The sequence below is a fragment of the Culicoides brevitarsis genome, chromosome 1, assembly GCF_036172545.1.
Source record: "Culicoides brevitarsis isolate CSIRO-B50_1 chromosome 1, AGI_CSIRO_Cbre_v1, whole genome shotgun sequence".
NCBI classification, from domain to species: Eukaryota; Metazoa; Arthropoda; class Insecta; order Diptera; family Ceratopogonidae; genus Culicoides; species Culicoides brevitarsis.
This window is the reverse complement of record NC_087085.1, coordinates 33,757,375-33,777,278: the sequence shown is the minus strand read 5'-3', so window position 1 is coordinate 33,777,278 and position 19,904 is coordinate 33,757,375. Positions and strand designations below refer to the sequence as shown.

The 19,904-nt window shown below is 35.2% G+C and overlaps 5 protein-coding genes across 5 annotated transcripts; 2 read left to right on the top strand and 3 right to left on the bottom strand.

Annotated features, from left to right (window-relative positions):
- Positions 1 to 1,653: 1,653 nt before the first annotated feature.
- Positions 1,654 to 2,727, top strand: LOC134837692 (lactosylceramide 4-alpha-galactosyltransferase-like). Its single transcript, XM_063853079.1, has one exon. It carries the CDS (start codon positions 1,654 to 1,656, stop codon positions 2,725 to 2,727), a length of 1,074 nt encoding a protein of 357 aa, XP_063709149.1.
- A 40-nt stretch (positions 2,728 to 2,767) lies between these two features.
- Positions 2,768 to 4,684, bottom strand: LOC134827208 (beta-1,4-glucuronyltransferase 1-like). The gene is made up of 5 exons (XM_063839786.1): positions 4,279 to 4,684; positions 3,862 to 4,038; positions 3,392 to 3,814; positions 3,155 to 3,333; positions 2,768 to 3,096 (listed from the first exon to the last, which is right to left on the bottom strand). The coding sequence occupies exons 1-5, from the start codon at positions 4,533 to 4,535 to the stop codon at positions 2,768 to 2,770; spliced, it is 1,365 nt and encodes a 454-aa protein (XP_063695856.1). The 5' UTR covers positions 4,536 to 4,684.
- An 86-nt stretch (positions 4,685 to 4,770) lies between these two features.
- Positions 4,771 to 15,876, top strand: LOC134827203 (NACHT and WD repeat domain-containing protein 2). Its single transcript, XM_063839778.1, has 10 exons — positions 4,771 to 4,900; positions 5,004 to 5,469; positions 5,568 to 5,793; positions 7,126 to 7,523; positions 7,585 to 9,486; positions 9,569 to 9,756; positions 13,623 to 14,152; positions 14,210 to 14,947; positions 15,002 to 15,350; positions 15,719 to 15,876. Exons 1-10 carry the CDS (start codon positions 4,847 to 4,849, stop codon positions 15,863 to 15,865), a joined length of 4,998 nt encoding a protein of 1,665 aa, XP_063695848.1. The 5' UTR covers positions 4,771 to 4,846; the 3' UTR covers positions 15,866 to 15,876.
- A 100-nt stretch (positions 15,877 to 15,976) lies between these two features.
- On the bottom strand, positions 15,977 to 16,999 carry LOC134837691 (lactosylceramide 4-alpha-galactosyltransferase-like). Its single transcript, XM_063853078.1, has one exon. The coding sequence runs from the start codon at positions 16,997 to 16,999 to the stop codon at positions 15,977 to 15,979; it is 1,023 nt and encodes a 340-aa protein (XP_063709148.1).
- Positions 17,000 to 17,094: 95 nt separating this feature from the next.
- Positions 17,095 to 19,153, bottom strand: LOC134827207 (endoribonuclease CG2145). The gene is made up of 3 exons (XM_063839785.1): positions 19,027 to 19,153; positions 17,578 to 18,782; positions 17,095 to 17,511 (listed from the first exon to the last, which is right to left on the bottom strand). The coding sequence occupies exons 1-3, from the start codon at positions 19,079 to 19,081 to the stop codon at positions 17,269 to 17,271; spliced, it is 1,503 nt and encodes a 500-aa protein (XP_063695855.1). The 5' UTR covers positions 19,082 to 19,153; the 3' UTR covers positions 17,095 to 17,268.
- Positions 19,154 to 19,904: the final 751 nt, after the last annotated feature.

The following is a 19,904-nucleotide window of genomic DNA, read 5'->3' as shown; positions in this document are numbered from 1 at the left end:
TGATCGTATGGTCGATATGATCTTCCAAGGAGCTCTGGATCCTACATTACCGCCAGTTAGCTCAAAAATCGTGCGAATTTTCACAAGTTCGACCTTTACGGGTAACTTTTTCAACGGAAAATGCAAAAATTACATAACTTGTTGAAACGGAAAAAATTAATTCTAGATACAACGATGGAACGCAACACCTTGATGGCCAAATGTTATCCGCGAATTAAGGATTATTGTCGCGAGAAACACGGATTGGAGTTCCAGGTGAGTCTTTTCGTTTGATTTCAATCGAATTCCGATACTTTTCGACACGCAACGGGAACGCTGTCGTGTCATATGGCTGTAAACATCACCCCGCTGCCATATAAAAGCGTTTCCCCCGAAAATATAAAATTCGATTAGCGATTTTCCGTGCGGCGATAAGTGCCAGGTACAGATTGCAGTTTTGTTGATTGTTTATTTCTTGCATTGATCCAAGTGGCAATAAACTTTGGGCAGAAGTGCAATGACAAACAATTGGATTGTGTGCGGCACGAGTTGGGAATTTGCCGTTTTATCGTTGATTTTTGTGTAAAAACTGGATCAAAGTGTCAACAAAGTGTGTGATGTTAATGGGAAATGGGGTGCGAGCGGGTTGTTAATGTGTTTTAAATGCAGTAAATGCAGGCGTCATTTATTCGAGCATGAAAGTTTGCGTGTTTTGTAACGGCATTTTCGATTAATGTTCCCGAAAAGTTTGGCTGAGTTGTAAAGTTGAGCGTTTCTGACAGAGTTTTAAAAGGAAATGTCGAGTTTTGTTTTTGTGAAGAGGAAATTTTTTGATTTTTATCGTTTTTTGACCCATTTATTATTTTTTTTTATTTTTGAAATTATTATTTTTGAAAGAATTATTATTTTTTTTTAATTTTTTATTTCACCAAATTTTAAATTAATATTTTTTAAGATAATTTTTTTTTATTTTTGCAAGTCAAAAATATTAAAATTTTTTAATTTTTTTAATTATTTAAATTTTAATTTAATATTTTTGGGATAAAAAATTAATTTTTTTTTATTTTGCAAGTCAGAATTATTAAAATTTTTAATTTTTTAAAAATTTTTTAATTCATAAAATTTTAAATTAATATTTTTTTGAATTTTTTTAAGAAACATTTCTTCGTTATTGAAAAATTTAGTCAAAATCAGTTCATTTAAACTTTGAAAATCCATCAATAATACGAATTTCAACAAAAATTTATTTTTTGAAAAAAAAATCGATAAAAATTTTAAGTCGATCGAACTATTTTTAAGTGAAAATTCAAGAAAGTCACGCGCCAAAAATTTTTTGACCTTGAACTTTTGACTTTAATTTTTATTTCCATGACGGGGTGTTGCATGAGACTTTAAAAAATCTCTTCCAGGTCAATAAAAAAATTCAAACGGAGCTTCTAGGCAACCAAAAACTCCCCTCTCTGATAAACAAAACCTGTTGATTCTTGTCTGAAACGACGACGAGGGGAAATCGCAACCTTTCTAAACTTTAATAATCATAGATAAGACCCATACGCGTCATCCGACACAGACAACGGAGTTATTTGAACAACTTGTAAAGATAAGCAAAAAAATGCGATAAAAAATGACGACTCCATCGATTAAAATTGTTTTTCATGCAGTTACGCGTAGACAATGTCTCCATTAGGTAAATTCTTTATCATCTTGTGTGCGGTTTGGATGCTTTTCGTACTTCTTCTGTACAATTCGACGCATTTATCGGACAACGTGCATTACTATTGGAACCAAAATTGCTTCATAAGTCCCTCAAATTCGGATATTCGGTTGTTGGAAGAGATAGATGAAACATCACAACACCGTCCTTCCATCAATGAGAGCTCCAAACAAATATTTTTCTTGGAAACCTCGTGTGCGCAAGCGGATGGCGTGATACATTTGACAGCGAGACAGATTTGTGCGATTGAATCCGTGGCACGATGGCATCCGAATCACAAAATTTACGTGATTTTCATAGCGCCCGTCGGCATTGAAATGCGCAAACCTGAAGCTGAACTCTTGAGAAATTTAGTAAAACATGAAAATATTTACTTAAGACGAGCGAATATCACAAAATTCGCCAAAAACACGCCACTTGAGCAATTTTTCGACGCACAAGAGTATCGAAAATCGAAATTTTTCAACACGCATCTCTCGGATATCTTGAGATTTCTTACTTTGTACAAGTACGGAGGCATGTATCTCGATACGGATATCGTTTGTCTCAGGAATTTCGAAGAGCTCGGTATGAATTTTGTCGCTGCCGAAGCTCCAACGTCGCTCGGGAGTTCCGTCATCAACTTTGGGAATGACGAATTAGGGCGAATTGTGGCTTTGGAATGCCTAAAAGAGCTTCGGAGCACGTTTGACGGCTCAATTTGGGCACACAATGGACCTGGCGTGCTCACGAGAGTCATTTCTCGATTGTGTGAAACGACTTTTACGAAACTAATGACTCCGGAGGCATGTTCGGGCTTCAAAGTTTTATCAGTAGAGACTTTTGCGCCTGTTTTATGGACTTATCACAAGTTTTATTTCCAAACGGAGAACGCAAAAGACGTCATGAAGGTTGTTGAGAAGGCATATGTGATACACCTGTTCAATCATATGAACAAATATATTCCCGTTGAGAAAACATCTGATGTCGCTTACGCATTAATTGCGAAAAAACAGTGCCCTGACATGTTTGGATCGAGTAGCAAGACTTTTTAAAATAAATAAATTACTTTATTCACGATTTTTTGAGGAGTTTTTAGGCGGTACAGCCTTTTCGTGTGCCAAAAAGACGTTCAATTTGTGGCACAATCTGGCTTCTGAGCAAATGATTGTTGATATTCTCTTGCGCTGGTCGTCGTGCTTCAGCCATAGTCTTGATGCCAGGTCGATGCACCAAAAATCCTTCACTTAAGACATGAAAATTGTAATCCAAGATACACAGAGTGTACCCTTGTGTCATTTTGTCACTTTTTCCTTCCCACGAAAGCATTTCTTCGTACAACGGTTCACTGTGCGTTCCAATATAAATCGGTTCCCAATGCCCGAATGAGTCTCTTCGCTTCGCTGTTGCATGAATTTTCATTTCTAAAACGAAATTTGAGATAAAATTAATCAAAAAATCTTTTAAAGACACGAAACTCACCATTTGGCTTTGGATCTGCGGCAATCCATTCCTTTTGTCGAGGCACTGAGTGACACGAAGCACAGATATTCGCGTGAAAAGGTATCGCAGTTTTATTTTTCAGCATTTCCTTCAACGAAGCCTTATCTTCAGGCGGATTGGCTGTTGCTTTAACCTCAAAAATTGGCAAAACGAAGACTCTAAAAAAATTTTTATCTTATTTTAAGATGATTTTTACAAAAAAATGCAAAAACTTACTCTTTCAAATGCGTCCGTGACTCAAACTTGGCATACATTCTCAGAAATTCCGTGACTACACCGGGATTCGGATACAATTCAATATCGCTCGCCAACACAAAATGAGTCAAAGCTGCTTCCCGTGCAATGTTTCGTCCAACATTTATGGGATATGTGAGATTTTGCTTGCTTTTGTACTTGCTCTCAGGCGGGATATCCATGAAAGGCGCCATAACTCCGCATTCGTACTTGCTCTCGAAGGCGGCAACATCTTGAACGACTTCTTTTGGCGTATGGGCTCGTTCAAAAAACATGTGAAAAGTCACGAAATCCTTGACCAAGTCACGTTCCGTGGAGCATTTTCGCAAATAAATCGCCGAACGAAGGGCAATTTCGTAATCGTCGCCGGGACAATATATCGAAATGCTGATCGGAGCCTTCCATCTACGAGAAAAAAGTTAGAAAATGTCAAAAATTTGGATTTTTCTCACCTTTTTAGGAGCGGAATGATGTTGTCGAGAAAGGAAAAGTCCCCATGCGTCGTGTAAGTGATCGATTCGTGACATTTCGCTTTCAGTCTCGATGGAATGTAGTTCTTTAGTGCCCAATATGGTCCTCGTCTCTCTATTTGATAAACGTTATCTTTGTCGTAACAATTGAGTTTTTGTCTGAAAATGCAAAAAAAAATTAAAATCTGTCTTTTTTGGAATTTATGATGAGCAAATGAACGCGTTTTGTATGAAATTTTCAGAAAAAAATAAAAATTTACCGAAAATTCAAGGAAAATCGTAAATTTTTTTCAGTTTAAATATTTTTTTAAATGCAAAAATGCCGCAAAAAAATATTTTTTACGAACTTTAAATCAAAAGTAAACAAACATTTGCACTATCACAGTATGAGTCACTTACCTAAGTGCCGTGATATCGTCCGACGGTGCAATTTCCGAAGAATTTGTGGCAACTTCTTCTGTTGTCGTTGCATTTTCTTGCAAAAAATGTCGATTAAAAGAACTTTCGTCGTAATATCTCACACAACTATCACTTTTTGAGTAACGTCCTGCATAAAAAGTGGCAACAACAAGAATTAAACTCATAAAATATGGCAAAAAATTGATGCGCGTAAGTCTCCGCGTCACATTTACATGTTGGAGCACACTGTAATCCATGGTCTTTGGTATTTTTCTTATAAAATATTCGATTATTCGATTAAAAAAGTAAACAATTTTGGCACAATAATGACGCGACGACGACGACAAATAACTAAACTTGCTGCTGTGACTGCTCAAACACGTTTTAAAAAAACATTATCACTCGTCTCAGCCGTTCCTTATCAGAATTGCCGTTATTACACACAAACCCGATAACAGAGATATGATAATTTTACGTTCAAATAGTCGACGTCAGACGACGTCGTTGTAGTCACCGGGCTTCCTTACAACTACTGCCGACTTGAATGACGAGCTAACTGAGACATGGCATGCAAAAAAATAAAAATATTTTCTACATTTGTATAAACAAAACATTCGAAAACGTAAATATTTGATATTATTTTGCTAATATAACACTTTTTTTTCGTAAGAAGCGATTCGCGATATTGGATAATTAAATTCTTTTGTAAAAAAAATATCTTCTAGGTTGTCGATATGCGATGGGGAGTCCGTGATGAAGCCACAGACGATCACATGACAACCGAATTATGCATGCGCGAAATCAAAAATTGTCAACGTCTCTCGATGGGACCGAATTTTGTGGTATTTTTGGGTCAAAAATACGGCTATCGTCCAATTCCGACGTACGTTCTGTCATCTGAGCTCAAATTGATCACTGATGAACTTTCGGCGATGGGCATCGATCCCATTCTGATGGATACGTGGTACAAAAAAGACTCCAACGCGGTGCCTCCTGTGTCGATTTTGCAACCGGTGTCATCGATTCTCGTCAATTTCATCAATAAACGTGTCCCGAAGTTGCAGGCGGAGGATCAAGCTGTTTGGTGGGACACGTTGGGTAAGATGCAAAAACTTTTCCGCAAAGCGACAGCTTCACTTTTTGCAGCTGGGAAAATGACCAAAGATGAAATGCATAATTACTACATGTCAGGTATGATTTTTTTTGCCTTTTTTCTCGTAGAAATGCGCTTTTTAGAAGTGTATGGTGATAACAACCAACTATTTTTGTCTGTTTTTGTGACACCATAGTTACTGAACGTGAAGTCATTAATGGTATCCTGAACGTTAAGAATACGAAAAATCATACGCTCGGCTATATCCGCTACATAAATAACATAAATTTGCAAAATTTGAAAAAAGCTTCGCTGTATGTCGATATAATTAATCGCAGTGTAGACACTGAAGCTTCCAAGCTGCTTAGTGACCTACGAGATGTTCGAGTTCCCGCTAAAATTGAGGCAACTAATCTGCAAAAGTTGGTATTTTTTATTGAAAATTCCTTTTTTTCTTGCACCTGGCAAGTGACTTGTCTTCTTTTCGTCACCGCATTAAAAGAGAAAATCAGCAAAAACGTCCTTGACTCCTTTCCTGTGAACATAAAAACTGAATTCGAACTAATCTCACTGTGTTACTGACCCGCTACGGGAAACTTGAAGACGATCGCTTTTGGATGACGGTAAAAAATGGTTGAGGTGATGGTAAAAAAAACTTATAAATTTATATTTTTTGACTATTTGAAGTAGATTTAATGAAAAATAATTGGAAAATTTTTTTTAAAAATTTAAAATTTTTATTTTTAATCGTGAAATTGGTTAAAAATTAAAAAAAATCTTCAATTTTCATTCAAAAAATTTTTTTTAATTTTTTTAATGCAATTTATTTCTTTGTTTTTTTTAATTTCAAAAGCCGAAAATCAAAATGGGGCAAAATTAAAAAAAATTAAAAATTAAAATTGAATTTGATTTTAAAATTTTTTTAATTTCAAGAAAAAATTTTCAAAAAATTTTTTAAAAAATTGTTAAATTTAAAATTTTTTGTGTTGAAAATCGAAATTTATTTTGAAAAGAATTTTCTTCTAAAGAAAAAATTCATGTTAAAAACAATTTTTTTCGAAAATGTTTGAATTTTTATGAAAATTTTTTGTTAAAATTTTTCTTTTCAATTTTAAAATCAAATCTAAATGTAGATACCAAAAATCTAAAATTTTCATGATGACCAAAATTTTTAAAATTTTGGCTTTTTTATTTTTTCAAAACTTTTTTTTTTTCATCCATTTTGAAAAAAAAGTTTTGGGACAAAAACATCGGAAAAAAATTGGAGCGGCCTAAATTTTAATCGAAAAATTGGGTTTAAAATTATTTTTTTTTCAATTTTAATCATAAAATTAGTATGAAAATGTATATTTTTCTCCATTTTGAATCTCAAATTGTGTTAATTTTTTTTTCTTCATTTTTTATCGAAAAATTAGCTCTAAAATTTAAATTTTGTTCATTTTAAATGTAAAATAGGCTTTAAAATGTAAAATTGTCAAAAAAACAAGGATTGGGATCTAAAAACTTATATTTTGTTTCAATTAGACACAATTTTTTTCGAAAAATGACCTTTAGTAGACCTGTAAGTGATAAATTTCGACAAAAAAATTTAAAAAACTCAAACAAAAAGTGTTCAATAGCTGATTATCTCCCTTTATGGAAACGTAGAATCCATAAAAATCGAGAAGACAACTTACTTTCCGACACGCACGCAACGCATGCACGCTTCCAGTAGTTTTTAGCCTCAATTTTCCCCCTTTTTATTATGTAACAAGATACACAATTGAATGGATTGGTCGCGAGGGTCTCGATCCAGAGACGCACGAAGAGTATTTGGCTCATTTCATCACGCATTTTTACAAAAATATCGTGAAACTCGTGGATCGCGCGATGCGTAAGGAAGATTCATCCGCTCAGGGTGTCATCATTACGGAAATTTTGCAACATTTGCATGCCTGTATGAACAGTGTGAAGGTCTTTTATGGACGTGAAGAGAACTTGGATCACATTGAGCGCTACATTTTGGGCGAATCAGACAAACCTTTGGTCCTCTACGGCGAAGGCGGATGCGGAAAAACTTCGTTGCTTGCGAAATCTTGTTCATTGGCGGCAAATGTGTGGTATGCTGATGTCAAACCTATCAATATTATTCGATTTTTGGGCACTACTCCAGGTGAGTTTTTCATTTTTTGTCTGAAATTTACAGAATTTTATGCTTTTTTCGAGTATTTTAGACTCAAGTGCTCTCACGCCGGCACTCATCAGCATCTGTCAACAAATTTCCTACAATTTTATGATCCCCTTCGATACAATTCCCGATGATTTGGTCCCCTTGACGGCTCATTTCAAGCAAATGTTGACAATGGCAACGAAACAACAGCCGCTTTTGCTCTTTTTGGATTCCGTTGATCAATTATGTGGCGCACAAGACACAAACAAGCTCTCATGGCTTCCAACTCGCCTGCCGCCATACTGTAAAATTGTCCTTTCGTGTGCGCGCGAAGAGCAAAACCCCGTCGTAAGTCAAGAATATCACCTTTTACGTCGCATGATCGATCGCGAGGAGAATTTCATCGAAGTAACAGCGCTCGGCGAGGATTTAGCGATGAACGTCATCAAAAAATGGATGGCAACAGCATGTCGTGACTTGACAAACTACCAATGGCGTCTCGTCTCGAACGCCATAAGCAAGTGTTCGCTCCCAATCTTTGTAAAACTGGTCTTTGCTGAGATTTGTCGTTGGCGCAGCTTCACGAAACCGCAAGATTCGCACTTGGCATCGACGGTAATGGATTCGATCATGATGTTGTTCGAGCGAATTGAGAAACAGCACGGAAGATTGTTGGTTTTTCATGCTTTGGCGTACATTACAGCGGCAAAATCGGGTCTTTCGGAGTCGGAATTGGAAGATTTGATCTCGTTGGATGATCGTGTCTTGGATGACGTGTATCAGTATCATTTGCCGCCCGTTCGTCGAATTCCGCCGCTACTGTGGACTCGTATCCGGAACGATTTGCCGAATTATTTGAGTGAACGTGAAGCTGATGGTGTGAGTGTCATGAATTGGTACCATCGACAATTTCGGGATACAGCTCGTGAACGTTACTTCAAGAACATGAACATGGCAATTTATTTCCATTCGATGATTGCGGATTACTATTTGGGTACGTGGGGCGGCGGTAATCCCAAACCATTTAAATTTACCGAAATTCAACGTCATCGCTTCAATTTGACCGACAAAGAGGGCATTGCGGATCGTAAAGTACCCATCCAACCGTTGGTCTTTTACAACAAAGAAGGAAAAGTCTCACGTTATAATTTACGGAAATTCGGTGAGCTTCCGTTTCATTTTGTACGATCGCGTCGCTTCAAGGATTTGTACGAACATGTCCTTTTCAACTACGATTGGTTACACGCAAAGTTGTCAAGTTGCCCGTTACAAGCTGTTTTAGCGGATTTTGAAGATGCCTCGATTAATGTTGAAGACCAGGATTCTCGACGTGAACTTTTGCTCGTAGCTGACGCTCTCAGACTTGGAGGCGCAATTCTCGGTGCATATCCGGATATGTTGGCACCCCAACTGATCGGAAGATTGTTACCCGAAATTGGGGGCAATCCAAATATTAAAATGTTACTTGCAGCTTGTGACAGATCTGGACCAAAACATTCCGCATTGATTCCAATTAACCATTGCTTGCATACTCCCGGAGGTCCGTTGAAGTATTCCCTCGAAGGACATCAATTCGCCGTTTTTGGTTTTTGCTTGACGAGCGACATGCGATACATGGTGTCAATTTCCACGAGATTCATTACGTTCGATTTATCGACGTCGGATTTGACGAGAGATGTCAATCCAGGCATCGAAGGCATTATGCAAGAGTTGATTTTGAGTCCGGATAACAAATGGGCAGCGGCATACACGAATAACAGTCAAACGGTGCTTTTGAATATGTTATCGAGCGAATTTATTGTCATTAATAATCCGTTTGAGAAAGATGATGAAGTCACGGGAGTCTTTTTGCTGAATCAGGACTTGTTTATTCAGACGAAACTCAAATGGGCACGATTTGATATGAGAGGCACGCAAATTGAGCAAGTAGAGGCGCCTGATGTTACACCAGATTGGCATATTTTGAGTGAGTAAAAGGGAAAATTTTAAAAAAATTTTAGTTAAAAAGCATGAAATCAAAAAAAAATTAACTTTTTTTTCGTTCACAGAGATGGAATTTCCTACTATCAGTGAGTATTACGTCATTTATTGGTCAGGTCAAATCAGTGAGACTCGCTTACGACTTGACACAAAGAAAGATGAGTGGGAAATTGATCCTGTACGATTTCATAGTGCGATGGTTTTCAACAAAACTCGCACTAAATTTTACTGTTGTCCTGACGAGGAGAATTATCAAGTAATTTTTAATTAATTTTCAACCTAAAATGACAATTTTTTTAAATTTATTATTTTTTTAAATTTTTAATTTTTTTTATTAAAATAATTAATTTAATTAATTAATTCGATTTATTTTTTAATTTAATTTTTAAAAATTTTTTAAAACTTTGAATTTCATCAAATATCGACCCAATATGCACAGAAATGAACTTTAGAATGAATATTTATTCAATTTTAGGCTTAAAACTGGTCAAAAAGTGACTTGTTAAATTTATCAGCGTTTGTACTTCAAAACGCTGATTTTTTTGTTACATCAAATATCGACCCAATATGCACAGAAATGAACTTTAGAATGAATATTTATTCAATTTTAGGCTTAAAACTGGTCAAAAAGTGACTTGTTAAATTTATCAGCGTTTGTACTTCAAAACGCTGATTTTTTTGTTACATCAAATATCGACCCAATATGCACAGAAATCATCTTTAGAATGAATATTTATTCAATTTTAGGCTTAAAACTGGTCAAAAAGTGACTTGTTAAATTTATCAGCGTTTGTACTTCAAAACGCTGATTTTTTTGTTACATCAAATATCGACCCAATATGCACAGAAATGAACTTTAGAATGAATATTTATTCAATTTTAGGCTTAAAACTGGTCAAAAAGTGACTTGTTAAATTTATCAGCGTTTGTACTTCAAAACGCTGATTTTTTTGTTACATCAAATATCGACCCAATATGCACAGAAATGAACTTTAGAATGAATATTTATTCAATTTTAGGCTTAAAACTGGTCAAAAAGTGACTTGTTAAATTTATCAGCGTTTGTACTTCAAAACGCTGATTTTTTTGTTACATCAAATATCGACCCAATATGCACAGAAATCATCTTTAGAATGAATATTTATTCAATTTTAGGCTTAAAACTGGTCAAAAAGTGACTTGTTAAATTTATCAGCGTTTGTACTTAGAATGAAAACGCTTTTTTTTTGTTACATTTCAAATATCGACCCATTTTTTTATGCACAGAAATGAACTTTAGAATGAATATTTATTCAATTTTAGGCTTAAAACTGGTCAAAAAGTGACTTGTTAAATTTATCAGCGTTTGTACTTCAAAACGCTGATTTTTTTGTTACATCAAATATCGACCCAATATGCACAGAAATGAACTTTAGAATGAATATTTATTCAATTTTAGGCTTAAAACTGGTCAAAAAGTGACTTGTTAAATTTATCAGCGTTTGAACTTCCAAACGCTGATTTTTTTGTTTCATCAAATATCGACCCAATATGCACAGAAATCATCTTTAGAATGAATATTTATTCAATTTTAGGCTTAAAACTGGTCAAAAAGTGACTTGTTAAATTTATCAGCGTTTGTACTTCAAAACGCTGATTTTTTTGTTACATCAAATATCGACCCAATATGCACAGAAATGAACTTTAGAATGAATATTTATTCAATTTTAGGCTTAAAACTGGTCAAAAAGTGACTTGTTAAATTTATCAGCGTTTGTACTTCAAAACGCTGATTTTTTTGTTAAATCAAATATCGACCCAATATGCACAGAAATGAACTTTAGAATGAATATTTATTCAATTTTAGGCTTAAAACTGGTCAAAAAGTGACTTGTTAAATTTATCAGCGTTTGTACTTCAAAACGCTGATTTTTTTGTTACATCAAATATCGACCCAATATGCACAGAAATCATCTTTAGAATGAATATTTATTCAATTTTAGGCTTAAAACTGGTCAAAAAGTGACTTGTTAAATTTATCAGCGTTTGTACTTCAAAACGCTGATTTTTTTGTTAAATCAAATATCGACCCAATATGCACAGAAATGAACTTTAGAATGAATATTTATTCAATTTTAGGCTTAAAACTGGTCAAAAAGTGACTTGTTAAATTTATCAGCGTTTGTACTTCAAAACGCTGATTTTTTTGTTACATCAAATATCGACCCAATATGCACAGAAATGAACTTTAGAATGAATATTTATTCAATTTTAGGCTTAAAACTGGTCAAAAAGTGACTTGTTAAATTTATCAGCGTTTGAACTTCAAAACGCTGATTTTTTTGTTACATCAAATATCGACCCAATATGCACAGAAATGAACTTTAGAATGAATATTTATTCAATTTTAGGCTTAAAAATGGTCAAAAAGTGACTTGTTAAATTTATCAGCGTTTGTACTTCAAAACGCTGATTTTTTTGTTACATCAAATATCGACCCAATATGCACAGAAATCATCTTTAGAATGAATATTTATTCAATTTTAGGCTTAAAACTGGTCAAAAAGTGACTTGTTAAATTTATCAGCGTTTGTACTTCAAAACGCTGATTTTTTTGTTACATCAAATATCGACCCAATATGCACAGAAATGAACTTTAGAATGAATATTTATTCAATTTTAGGCTTAAAACTGGTCAAAAAGTGACTTGTTAAATTTATCAGCGTTTGTACTTCAAAACGCTGATTTTTTTGTTACATCAAATATCGACCCAATATGCACAGAAATGAACTTTAGAATGAATATTTATTCAATTTTAGGCTTAAAACTGGTCAAAAAGTGACTTGTTAAAATTATCAGCGTTTGTACTTCAAAACGCTGATTTTTTTGTTACATCAAATATCGACCCAATATGCACAGAAATCATCTTTAGAATGAATATTTATTCAATTTTAGGCTTAAAACTGGTCAAAAAGTGACTTGTTAAATTTATCAGCGTTTGTACTTCAAAACGCTGATTTTTTTGTTACATCAAATATCGACCCAATATGCACAGAAATGAACTTTAGAATGAATATTTATTCAATTTTAGGCTTAAAAATGGTCAAAAAGTGACTTGTTAAAATTATCAGCGTTTGAACTTCCAAACGCTGATTTTTTTGTGTCGTCAAATATCGACCCAATATGATCAGAAATCATCTTTAGAATGAATATTTATTCAATTTTAGGCTTGAAATTGGTCAAAAAGTGACTTGTTAAATTTATCAGCGTTTGTACTTCAAAACGCTGATTTTTTTGTTACATCAAATATCGACCCAATATGCACAGAAATGAACTTTAGAATGAATATTTATTCAATTTTAGGCTTAAAAATGGTCAAAAAGTGACTTGTTAAATTTATCAGCGTTTGTACTTCAAAACGCTGATTTTTTTGTTACATCAAATATCGACCCAATATGCACAGAAATGAACTTTAGAATGAATATTTATTCAATTTTAGGCTTAAAACTGGTCAAAAAGTGACTTGTTAAATTTATCAGCGTTTGTACTTCAAAACGCTGATTTTTTTGTTACATCAAATATCGACCCAATATGCACAGAAATGAACTTTAGAATGAATATTTATTCAATTTTAGGCTTAAAACTGGTCAAAAAGTGACTTGTTAAATTTATCAGCGTTTGTACTTCAAAACGCTGATTTTTTTGTTACATCAAATATCGACCCAATATGCACAGAAATCATCTTTAGAATGAATATTTATTCAATTTTAGGCTTAAAAATGGTCAAAAAGTGACTTGTTAAATTTATCAGCGTTTGTACTTCAAATCGCTGATTTTTTTGTTACATCAAATATCGACACAATATGCACAGAAATGAACTTTAGAATGAATATTTATTCAATTTTAGGCTTAAAACTGGTCAAAAAATGACTTACGAAAAACCTTCAAAAATTATAAATTTTCAAAACACCATATAAAATATGTATTTTACTTTTTAAATTTTTTAATTAATTTAATTTTTTTATTTTGATTTTTCTTAAATTTTGTTACTCAAATTTTCAAAAATTTTTAACATAATTTCAAGAGTTTCTTTCAAACTGCCCTAAATCCCGTTTGAAAATAATTTTTTTCATCTTTTTACAGGTCAGTGAATTCGTTTACACAGAAAAAGAGGAAAACATCGCCGAATGGGTTCGTGCTCAAGATCTTCCTCGATACGAAAACGACATTAAAGAAATGTTGTTGCAACTAAAACTCGACCAAACTGATCGTTTTTTGATGGCAACTACGGGAAATGGCTTCGTTTTGTGGGACTTGGATTTGGAAAATAAACTCGGCGAAGGTGCAATGTATCTCGCTTTGCCGCACGGCGTCAGAAACATTTCGACAAAAATGATGACAAGCAACTCGATGATGATCTCTTCAATGCATGACTATGTCGTAGCGGGCGTTCGCAAGAATTTGTACGTTTGGAGCATTCAAACGCAGCAACTGATGAAAGTTCTTGACGCGCATTTTGGTCGCATCATACAATTGGAAGCGTTAACTGTGGGAAATTGGAATAGCGTTATCACATCTTCGATCGATCGTTCTGTCAAAGTTTGGAATATCAACAATATTTTTGAGCAAGTTCACGTTATTGATCGTCACGAATTGCAAATTGATAATCTCAGGTGAATTTTTCGCGAAAATTTTAAAAAATATTTAAAATTTATTTTTTTCTTTTGTAGTTTAAGCAAAGATGGCGAACTTGCAGTTACTGTAACTCGTGGATGTGTCGGCGTATGGGAGATTCGTACAGGTCGATTGTTGTCAAAGCTTGCTGATAGTCCTTTAGGTGCAATTGTAACACATGCAGAGATCACTCCCGACTCTCGTTACATAATTTCTTCGGAAACTGGAAAGATGCTCGTTTGGAATCGCGTCACCGAGCAAGTTCTCTCGCGTGACGATCAACCAGGAGTGCAACAAATCTCACTTCTCGACAACGGAGAGAAATTTTTGACCGTTTCTTGTCCGAATATCAATGCCGCATTAGCAAGCAACTCCGCGGATGAGTGTAATTTGAAGGCAACCGCCATTGTGCGTCACATTCCAAGCGGAACAATTCAATATAGCTTCGAGTATCCCGTAAGAGTCATGCCGGGCATTCCATTCCGTTGTGCTGTGGTGTCATCTGACGACGCCTACATCATTGTTGTCACTCTGGACAAGACAAATAAGGATTGCATGAGTGTTTATAACGCTGCAAATGGTCAACACTTGCACAAAGTAACTTTGAAAGGATGCGGCATCAAGGAAATCTTATCTCTGATCCCGATGCCGCACAAATCGAACTACGTGGCAGTCATTGCGCATGAAAAAGGAGCAATTTTGGACATCAAAACGAAAAAACTCGTTCGTTCTATATCAAAATGGCAAGGACATTGCACTAAAGATGGCAAATATGGACTTTACGCTCCTTCGAGGTATGAAAATTTTTAAATTTCTATTTAAAAAATAACTTTTTATTCATTTTTCAGAGGCGGATTGGAGTTACTTGAGCTCCGTAAAGGTTCTACCGTAAAAACATTCATACCAAAAGTAGCTGAAGGTGTTTTTACAGTCATTTGTATGTTCACCGAAGGCGATGAGTATGTCCTGTACTATCATAGTGGCAAAAAAACGTTGCGTGTCTTCCGGGTTTCGGATTGCGAGATGATCAGTAATTACAGAATGCAGGCTGAGTTAACGGCAATTCGCAGTACAGCTGATGGCAAAAGCATCGTTTTGGGTACCGTCGATGGATGTATTTCGGTGTTGGCGATTGCAGATCCGCAAAATGAAAATAACTTTGATTATTTGCAGAAATTGCCGTCGCGCGATCCAGATGTAAGTTTTTTTTTTATCATAGAGCTTTTTCAAATTTTATTTCAAAATTTTTGTCATAATTTTTTTTTCATGAAATGGAAGACGAAAAAAAATTCCAAAGTTTTTAGAATTTTCAAATTAAAATTTACAATTAATTCCAAAATTAATTAAAAATAAATTTTAAAAAATTAAATTAAAAAAAAAATTAATAAAAAATAATAAAAATTTTAAAAAATTTAAAAATAAAACATCAACGGTAATTTAATAAATTTTTTGATTTTTTTTGCATCATTGAATTTTTAATATGAAGCAAAAGACAAAAATTTTGAAAAAAATTAAAAAATCCTAATTTAAAAAAAAAAAATTAATACCTAATTTTACATTTTCAGTGGAAGAAAAAGTTGGCAAAGCTCAAAGCAGCTGCAAGATTCAAGGCTGCAGCACGTTTGGCAAAAATGTCCTTGAAATATTCCGAAAACGACGATAACGAGCATGACAATGGCGATAGCGGCAGTGGTCAAAATGAGAGCAACTAAATATTCTCCACAAATCTAGTCGTTGTTACTTACTCAGTGTCTAAAAATATCGAAACAATAAACGTTTCATTCCAAATTATCAAATTTATTCATTTTTTTTCTTATTTTTAGCTAAAAAGGATCTCCAACATCGAGCGTGTTATAAACCACCGGGCAATACTTCTCCGCTAATGACAAATACGCAGCTTTATCGCCTTTGAACAACTTAAAATGCCGATTCATCTTACTGAAAATGTGCGCAGTGAAGGAACTCTTTTCCACATGTTTTACCATTCGAGCTGTCAACTTTGGTGCGAAATATTTTTTATGATTTGTATACGGAACAGGCAAAAATTTTGATCTTTCGAATATTTTAATGCCTTTGCAACGTTCCACGGTCATGTCATTTACGGAATTTACACCACAAATTCGCTTCATTTGCCGCGTGATCAATTCAGGACCCTGGGCTCCCCATATTCCAGGACGATAATGTTTCGCCAGGTCCTTTAAGCAATTCTCAGCAAAAATATGTCCAATACCTTTACTTGAGAATTGCAACGTGCCACTCATCATAAAAGGGCCCTCAGCTCGTGCTACAAAATTCTCGCCCAACTCTTCGAAGTTTTTTAAAACGACGACATCCAAGTCGAAATACAAACCGCCGTATTTATACAGCGTAATAAGTCGCAGCATATCCGCCAGATGCGTTTTAAAGAACTTTGACTCTTTAAAATTTTTATTTTTCTTGAAAAAATCCTCCATGGGTGTTCCTTTGCTGAATTCAACGTAATCGAGTTTCCTTAAAAACACATTTGGATTATCTCTTAGAACGTTTTTCACAATTTTAGTGCAATTTAAAGCAGAATTTATGGTAATATTTCCCACAAAAAGTAGATAAATATTATGATGCGGATGCATTTTAGCAGCAGATTCCACAGCGCAGGCTTCTCGCGGTGTAATATTCAGGAAACCTCCTTCCGGATAACTTGTTTCGAGGAAAAATATTTGATAAGCACTTGAATTGCGGGCGGGAATGACTCCGTCAGTTGCTGTATCGACATCTTGTAGTTCTTCAAGCTCAATTATCGGGTCATTGATGCTCAAAATGGACTTTTTCGTGTAATTTTCTGAAAAATCTACGTCTAAAAAGTACATCCAACAACAAAAAAACGAAATTGATATCACGAGTGATGATCGATACACACGCCAACTTCTTGTCTGAGCGACAGACATTTTGAAACTAAACGCGGTTCAATGTTTGTCAATGTTTATTCAGGTTTTTTCATTGATTAAAACGTCTTTTTGAAGGTTTAAAATTATTTTAAGACATTTTCAGAGTAAATTATTCAAAATGCAACGTTATTTCTATTATTTCGAGTATTTTTTGTTAAGAGTATTGAATATTTCATGACTAAAACTGTCTTTTAGATCTCAACAAATGCACTTCCAATGAGATTTTTGCCGCGATATCTGAATGTATGAGTTTTTATGTTGAACGTTTTGCCATTAAACGTCATTGGGCACTCTTGATCGGGTCGCAGCTCGAAACAAACGGTGTACAAAGCCATTTCCAACTCAGGTGACGTGCCAATAAATAATGAATTTGTCGGTTTACAAATTTGATCCTTCACGTAAACGCACATTCGAACCTTGGCGATGTCAGCTTTCTACAAAAAAAAAATTAGAAAAAAAAATTTTAAGGATTTTTGTCAAAAAAAAATTTTTTTACTTACATTTCCGAGCGTTAATTTCTTCATGTACCCTTTATAGTCGATACGACCTGCTTTCTCTTCATCGTAATAGTACAACCAATTATGTAACCCGCTTAAACTGCCATTTTTCACTTCACTAACAAAGACATGCTCAAATCCAGAACTTCCGATTTTTCCGCCGCCCCGTGAATACATGTTGAACCATATCGCTTTCAATTCTTCGCGTTGTTTGGCAGGATCGGGACCGAAAATGCCCTTTTGTTGCAGGAAATTCAAGGCATGTCGCATCACGGAAGTTGCCATCACAGCATCAATGAAGTCATTTTCCTCCTTGCGCTCGTTTGGCGTTATGTACTCGTTCACGGCAGCATCTTGTTCGTAGTTATTGAAGAGCGCACGGAACTTTTCGACTGTTGGAAGTGCAAAAATGTGTCGTTCGTCGATCGTGAGAAGCTTTTCCGGTGCTGCGTCATCGCCAACTGACGATTGAGTGCGTCCCTGATAGTTTGGCGTGACATAACGATATGCGTTATTAGTGTCTTTAGTGAAAAGTGCTTCAGATAATGTCGCTAGTTCAGCATCTGTGACAGGACCTGATGATGGTTTCTTCGTCGTACTGCGAGAAACGCTTCTTGGCGTCGTTGATCCCGGCAAAAATTGAACCGCAGACGGAGTTGTGCTTCCTTTGGTCTTTTTATTATTGGAATTTCCTCCGGCGGGCGGTAAAGCAGGCCATTCATCTTTTGCTGTCGTTGTACGAGGTGTCGTTACACTAACAGATTTTGGCACGGATCTCACTGTTGTCGTCGTTGTCGTTGTAGATACCGTTGAACTTGGAAGTTGCGACACAACCGTGCTCGAGGGCGTAACTGCGATGCCTTGTCGCGTACTTGAACTTTGTGTCGACGTCGAAATTGTCGGTTTGGCAGTCGTTGAAGTCGCTGCGGGAACATCAATTCGCGATTTTACTGTCGTTTTTTGAGTTGGGCGAGTTGTTGATCTCGTCGGAGCTGCAGTTGTCGATGAAACAGGAGCTTCGGTTGACTTGCCACCCCCGAAAATCTTCTTAAAACCGCTGAAAAAGCCGCCGCTCTTCTTCGTTGTGGTCGATGGAACGGGCGTTGTGCTCGTTGTTCGCTTGTAATAATCATCTGGCTGCTGATTGAAATTGAAGGACTGAATATCGACGCCGCTGTGCGACAAATCTTGCCAATTTTGACCAAACACTGAAACGAAAAGATACGTAAATGATGTAAATGGCGTGTGTTTGTCGAGTATAAACAAATAAAACGACGAACGACATTTTATGAAAGGGTGACCTTTGACTGTATGTCGAGTATTTGTCGTTTCAGTGATAATAAGTAGGGGAAAAAAAGCTCAAAATTGACCAAAATTGTATGTTTTAAACAATTTTTTGACAAAAAATTTAAATTTTTTAAGAAATTTTATTAAAATTTTAGAAAAACTCACCTGAATGGCACAAAACTCCCATCCAGAGTACACCAAAAAGTAGCACAAGCTTCATTTTTTGTCAATTTTCGACACTCTGAACTGGTAAAAACTCTTTTTTTGCCAACTGTACACCACAACAATCAATGAAAGACTGAAGAGTGTTCGTACAAGTCGACAACATGAACGTGTTTTGAGAGTAAATTTATTTGTAGGAGCAATTATCAGTCTGATCGGTGTCTCTCCATTCATTTACTTACCTACTACTGTATGAAAAAGACATCACCAACTTGTTTGTGATTCATCGCGATAATCCATTTGTTGTTTATTTGTGAGTGAATGGCATGAACTCTCACAAATTCTCAAATAACGAGCTTGTTGTGAGATGCAAAAAAAAAATTTCTTGTTGTTTACAGCGAAAAAAATTCTTCCGGACCGCTACACGCGATCAACGATGGAGGCGCCTTGCATTTTTCGATTTTTTTTATTTAATTGAGAAAATGCGATCAAAGCGGCAAGTAGTGCAGCAACAATTAGTGATACTAAAGAACAATTCTATGTCTAGGTTAGATCTACCTCGACAAAATCAATGTCAAGTTGAACACATATGACCTGCATTTGAGCGCATGTTGATTGATTGTTGCAAGTAACCGGTTTTTATGGATTCTTTTTTCCATATAACAAATTTTTCACGTTTCACGTAAATTTTTCTACTATTATAGGAGACAGTACGCGTAAATGTATCTATGGATAGAACTTTTTCTGAATAAATTGAATTACTCAGCAATTAATAACAGCACACACTGACAGATCGTATCAGATCACATCGGTTTGTTTAAAAACAAACAATTATTTAAAGCTTTTAATTTAGTGTTAAAAAGGTTCTGCACGTGAGAGGA